The sequence below is a fragment of the Limulus polyphemus genome, unplaced genomic scaffold (assembly GCF_000517525.1).
Source record: "Limulus polyphemus unplaced genomic scaffold, Limulus_polyphemus-2.1.2 Scaffold953, whole genome shotgun sequence".
Classification (NCBI taxonomy): domain Eukaryota; kingdom Metazoa; phylum Arthropoda; class Merostomata; order Xiphosura; family Limulidae; genus Limulus; species Limulus polyphemus.
The window spans coordinates 35,618-42,238 of NW_013666563.1; the positions used below are offsets into that span (position 1 = coordinate 35,618).

The 6,621-nt window shown below is 29.3% G+C and overlaps 1 protein-coding gene across 4 annotated transcripts in view; it reads left to right on the forward strand.

The window, feature by feature from the left end:
• Positions 1-6,621, forward strand: part of LOC106461414 (peptidyl-prolyl cis-trans isomerase G-like) — a 52,591-nt gene that overhangs the window by 30,531 nt on the left and 15,439 nt on the right. For all 4 annotated transcript variants that reach the window (XM_013921233.2, XM_013921235.2, XM_013921234.2 and 1 more), the window contains 3 exons: positions 576-663; positions 2,803-2,951; positions 4,732-4,806. In XM_013921233.2, the coding sequence (XP_013776687.1) occupies positions 576-663; positions 2,803-2,951; positions 4,732-4,806 (312 nt within the window). The remainder of the gene's footprint in view (positions 1-575; positions 664-2,802; positions 2,952-4,731; positions 4,807-6,621) is intronic.

Sequence of the window (6,621 nt, forward strand, 5' to 3'; positions counted from 1 at the left end):
AAATCCATAACAAACAAACAAGTAGGTAATAATTTAGAATAGAACAAATTACAGTGCAGTGGGTATAGAGCTGTGGTTTCTTAATTTAAATAATTTTTTGGTATGTTCTATAGAATTTATCTACCATAAGTACAAAATTACTATACAGTATTAACTGACAGTTTACCTTTTATACTGTTGCAAAGAGTTGGCTCACTCACTAAGAACAGTTTTATTTTATTCTATTTACATAGAAAAGTTCATTTAAATGAACTTTGATAGTGGCTTTTATTCTTAACTCAGACTTTGACTCATTTGCACACCTATTGAAATAACTTCAGTTTTTTTTATGATGTAGGTCCTAAATTTTGCATATTTCAGTTGCAAGTTAAAGAATTAGAGCCTATTAACAATATTAGATTTTTCCCCCCATTTTGAAAATTGTTTTAGGGTTATACTTAGCATAGTTGTTACAAAGTTTTAGAAATCTTGAACATCGAACTTGACACATTCATTGAAAAATTACTCTTGAAATTCGTATAATTGTACATTTTAAGTTGACTCTAATATATGTTAAATAAATCTTTTCTTTTTAGATTTTTATATCAAGGTGAAATGCGGCGCTATCAGCGCAGACCAAAAATTTCAAGGTCTGGGAGGAAGATAAAAGGCAGGGGATTCATGGTGTGTGTTTATTAATAAAATTGTATTTTCTGTGGAAGAATCATTTATAGTTAACTTCATGTATGACTTAAAAAAACATTGTGTTATTATTGCTAAAGTCATCATCTGTGACCTCTTTTATGGAAACGTTTTGATGAATCAACTTTAGCAAACCGAATAATTCATGTACAAATATGTATAATGACAGTATTAATATACTTATAAATTGGCCACATACGTCATGCATTGAAATATGACTGATATAGAAAGTTGCTCACTTGGCCATAACATATGCAGCAAATAGTGAACAGAAAAGTTCAGGGGTTCAGATGCTTTACAGCACACAAGGAAACACGAACAGATGAGCTGAGGTGGTAATCCTAATATGTCAGCTCATCTGAAGTATTTCTGTCACCTACACAACATGAGATCAACAGTTCTTACACTTCATATACTTCAAGTCAAACCACTAATTGATTCAAGCTTGAAAAGTAACCAATTAGAAAAATTTTAAGTTGTGACACCCCTACTACAAACTAATGTTAAGGTATTGATGTTAAAGAATGAATGGCAATATATTACATAATTAGAGTATATGAAAAAATAATACCAAGTCAAACGTGGATGTTAAAGTTTAATGCCTACAGGTTCACACCAAGTGAGAAAAATAAAAAGTCTGGTTTTAATTCTTACATATCCATCAGTAATTCTTTGAACAGAAATTGAAATATAAGTATTTTAAGGCTTAATAAATTGAAACTTTGGCTTGAATTTCTAAATTACTATAGCCATTAATAATATTAAAACAAAAAAAAAGTCAACTATGCTAGCAAGATTTTTTAGAAATACTGGTAAATTATTTTACTATGTTTTTTGCTATAACACCCATCATGAAAACTTTCACTGTTTAATGTTCAGCAAATTTTTATAAGTTGTACTCTTTTGTACTTTTGGCCCACAAAAAAGTCTATGGGACAGCTTTAGCCCACAGGTTGCCAATTTATACTTATTACAAGTTGAGTTTGCTTCAAAAATAAAACTTTTTAATGAGTAAATCTTAAATTTCTATACTGTGCTGAAATTTTGTAATCATGGGAACAAATCATATTTAAACCTCTTTCTAGTACAAAAACATACAATTTTTCGATGCGGATGAACAGAAACATTATCATTAAACACTTAATGTATTTCAAGAAAGTTATTGTCCAAAACAAATATAAATACATTATGAAACAATGTTTTAAATCTTTACACACCAAGTAGTCATTTCTTCAGCTTATAAACCTGCTAACAGCTTTGTTATGAAAAAACAAACAAAACTTAAATTATGAATTTATGAAAAGAATATTTATCTACAAACCAGGGGTGTCACGATTGCATGGATAACTAATTATGAATCAATCTGAGGTTCTAACCTCAACATTATCCTAACCACTACACTAAGTCATTCTTGTGTTTAATTTTAGATCTTGTTATATTCAAATTGGTGTATAGATAATAGTACAGTTTAAATTAAAGTTTTGTTAAAATGGCATACTGAATATAGTAAATGTTTCTAAATCAATAAATTCTGAATTACTGTTTTAGCATTTTAAAATCCATATATCCTAAATAAGTTCAGTGAACATAATACTCCTTTCAAGTACAGGAGATGTAGGCTAACAGGAGGTTGAAAAAAATGTTGTTAGAAGATTTAATACAAACAACTGTCTTTAAGTTAAGTTCTCAGTCAAGGCAATTCAGTATATAAATATAATTTTGTGTTCTCAGAAATCAATTGTTAAGGTAAGTTCTAAACTGACATTTTTGATGAAAATTCAAGAAACTACTTTGGTTTTGGAATGCATGATCTTAATTTTGCAAGTTTTCCATAACATACTTAAGTATATTCTTTTCCATAAAATTGGATTAGAAATGGTAAAATTTAGCTAATGGTTTGAAATCTTGTAGCAAATAATTACGAAAGTCGTGTATTCATTTCATTCTTTTTTTTTCTATAAAATTAAATAAATGATAAAATTCAGCTGATGGTTTGATATCTTGTACCAAATAACTACAAACAAAAGTTATTAAAAATGTTGATAATTATTCAGTCTTAGTTATGTTATATTTATGGATTTCAAGATCTTATTTTAAATATACTAATCATATCTTGTGCAGCGATATAGAACACCTTCACGATCAAGAAGCAGATCAGGAAGTGAAACTCCACCTCACTGGAAGCAAGCCCAGGCCAGAGTGAAATCACTGAGAGAGAATGAACTAGCCAACCGAATAGCTCTCGAAGACGATGAAGCTGGTCAATTAGAGTAAGAATGTTTCTATTGGGGAATTAATATTTAAAGATTAAGTTATGAATTTGTTATTGGGAAGTTTTAATTTAACATATCAGACTTTTTACTTATTTTTAACAGAGACACATCTGCATATCAGTTACAATTATATGATATAAAGAAAGCTTAATTTTCACATAGTCCTGTTCATGCAAAATTGATTTTGGAGGTGATAGAAGACATAAAGACTTAAACATAAGATCTGGTAACAATATCCATAAATTTTTCATCTAACTTCTACTTCCTAACTGTATATAACCCACTGAATATGGGCCATTCCAGTTTTACGTCCAAAGCCGAAGTCTGATGGTAAACAAACACTTAGATACTTCTGACTCTATAAGGTCAAATGATGCAAGTTGAAATATAATTCCAATAGATATTTGTTTAAAAGCCTAGAACTAAAGATGAATAATTTTTCAAAATTCATGTGTTGTATGTGTGTACTTTATATTAAAGTAATTTCTAATTTGTCTTCACAGATTATTAGGTTAGTCATTTCCTGCTGTGTGCATATTTTGATTCATTCAGAGAATAAACCTGTGAATGTAACCACGATTTTTACATATAACATTAAAACATCTCCTAAGCTATCTGAACTTGTTTTTTTGGTAGCCCAATTTTTAGAAGGAAGTGGTTTTACTTAAATATATTCAGTTAGTTCCTGGTAATAATTATATATATACCTGTATAGCATTTTGGTAATTAAATATTACCATAGTTGTATAAAATGAAAGCATGTTTCTTAAGAAAATGATCTGAAAGACTACCTTTACAAATCTAATTTGAAATCTGTAATGTATAAATTGAGAGAAGAATTACCTAACGACTTACTGGTTTGACAGGTTTGATATTTTACGCTGCTGTTTGTATAAAACATTTTCGTTAGAAATACAAAATCCAACAATAAACTTCTGTAACAACTGTACAGAATGGCATAGTGGTAATAATATACATTTCAGTGTGTATATATATATATATATATATATATATCTGTGTAAAGTTTGCAGTGATAAAGGAAATTATCTATTGTGTTTGTAACAGAGAAAGAACTAATTTATATTTCTTTGACGGGTGTCTATTTTTTATTTCATCACAGTTCATACTTCTTTGCCACCTTCTATTAAAAAAGCATATTGAGTGTTAGGTGATTAAAAAAACTTTTGCTTTCCCAATAAAAAGTACCTAATGTTGGGTGAGAGAGGATTATGATGTGCAGTGCTAATTTTATAGGATGTTTGTTGCAAAATAAGTTTGGATTTGTGGTTTAGTAATTCCTCATATTTTGCAACTTCTAACTTGGATATCTTGATACTTAAAAATCCTGCAGCTCTTGTACTTCAGGTAATCTGATGATATGTATATAGACCCATGTTATATAATTTTATCTGTAATTTGACTTGTTAATTTTGTATTAATATTTTTTAGTAGTTCAAAGTAGTACTAAAAGTTCTCCTAACTTACAGTGTTTGTTGCACTAAAACACTATTTTTTCTCTGTGTAATAATTGTTTAATATGAATTCACTTGATAACTCCATGCAAAGAGCTAGCTTATAATATATTCCAAAGAGTTGTTACATTCTCTTTGAAGGGGTAATAGGATTAGCATAAATTGCATACTACCCCCACCCACCCCTGGAGCTGTTTTCTAAGTTTATGACACGAATATTTTTATAAGCTTTCTTAGATAAATTGAACATTTTAAAATGCAAAAGGAAATAGTGTGTTAAAATTGAAATACCTAACTTTTGACAGGCAATCATCAACAACAGATGATGATGAAGGTGTAAGAAGTGGTGCTGGTGATGCCTCTGCCACCCAAAGACTAAGGTTTGTATCTGACATGTGCACAGTTTAGAATGTTGTTTTGCTCAAAATTAAAGTTTATTAACAAGATTAATACTGAAAAGTAACAATCCTAAATATTTTGCTTATATTAGATAATTAATCCTATATGGTAAGTCATCTGAATAACCCAATAGAACAGTGGTAATATCCAAATGAACTTTGTGTTTTAAGTGTGGGAGACAGTTTGGTGTAGATGTGCATGTTTGAACTCTCTCATAGCAAAAACACATATGAGACTATCTAGCTTTAAAATTAAATTTAGTAATCAGATTTTTTTTATCATGTGGTTTTATACACTGAAATATTAAAAGTTCTCTCAGGTTGGATAATGAATTTTACATCATAATCGGCCAAGTTCTATAATTGTAACTTGTATTAGCATTCATCAGTGCATCTAGGTCAGAATTAATTGATAATAAATAATAAGTTGTTTCATCTATTAATAAATACTTTTTGTAGTTTAAGTTGTGTGATGGTTTGAGCAGACGCTGTTCGTCAGGTAGTAAAGGTCGTGTCTTTTCATGGTCTTTATTGTCTGACAGAGGGTGTCTGCTCAGAACATCACACAAGTAAACTTGAAAAGTTTTCATTTAGAATCATCAATTTATTCTTTATTATCTTTTATCTAAGTTTTTCTTCTTACATCTTGGAGAACAACTCTCACTCAAGAATTTAGGTCAGAGATAGATACATGGTTCCCCCAAACCTAGAATATCAGGGCAATGAAGAGAATTGGACTATTGGTCAGGAAAATTTATATATCTGTGTTACAAAACTTAAAATGGAAATATTTTATAACCACATAAAAGAAGAAAACATCAGAAAATATTCTCCATCTAGTCACTTTAACCTTTTCACTGTGGGTAGGGGTCAGAAAGTATTTCGTCGTGTTTGTAGACCTGCATTCAAAATTTTATTAAGCTACTTTTTTTATGAATGCATGTCAATAAGTTTGGTATCAAATTGTAGTTTATAATTCAAGTTTTAGTATTATACATTATTTAATTTCTTAATTTAAAAGTAATTATTAAAACAAATTGTTAGATATTGATTTTTATGTGTCATTTGGTACATCATTGTCTCATTCAAATTGCATTCTATGGTGCCCACAATACAACAAATTGAATTAGAATTAGAATCTCATGAATCTTATGAATTAGAATCTCAAATTACTGATATTGACAAACTAGAATATATAAAGAAAAGAACCTTCTTTCTTTTCTATTTGGTGAGATATTATATTTAGCCAATCCACCACAGTGGCTCCACCCACCTCTTAATCTTTTGGAAATACTTGTTTACTTATGCCCACATCTCTCAATTACATGTTTATAACCAATCTAAAGCACTCATTTTGAACTACATAATTCTGCCAGTCTTTATGCAGTTAAAGTTGTCTTTTCTGTTGCAAGTTTGAAGAGTGGTGTCAAGGTGATACAGTGATTTAGAAATGAGATTTGTTAGACCCAAATACAGCTTAGTTAAGAAGCCTGATAAATTACAGTGGAATTTTGTGATATCAGTATAATAATGTATAATTTTATTTCCTCAAAATCCACATATATAAAACCTACAAAAAATTTTTTTACATCCTTCACGTGCAAAATTCGAAGAGGCTTAGCAAGTATGACATGCGAGTACAAAGAAACTTTGTAACATCGTTAGTTGTAGAGGTCATTGTTTTCTATACATTGTTTATTTACTGTTCTATGTTTTAAGAAACTTAACTGAAATTTAAGAATTTATAAACAGTAATAATATATGTATATATATATACAGTATACCCTCACCTGTTCG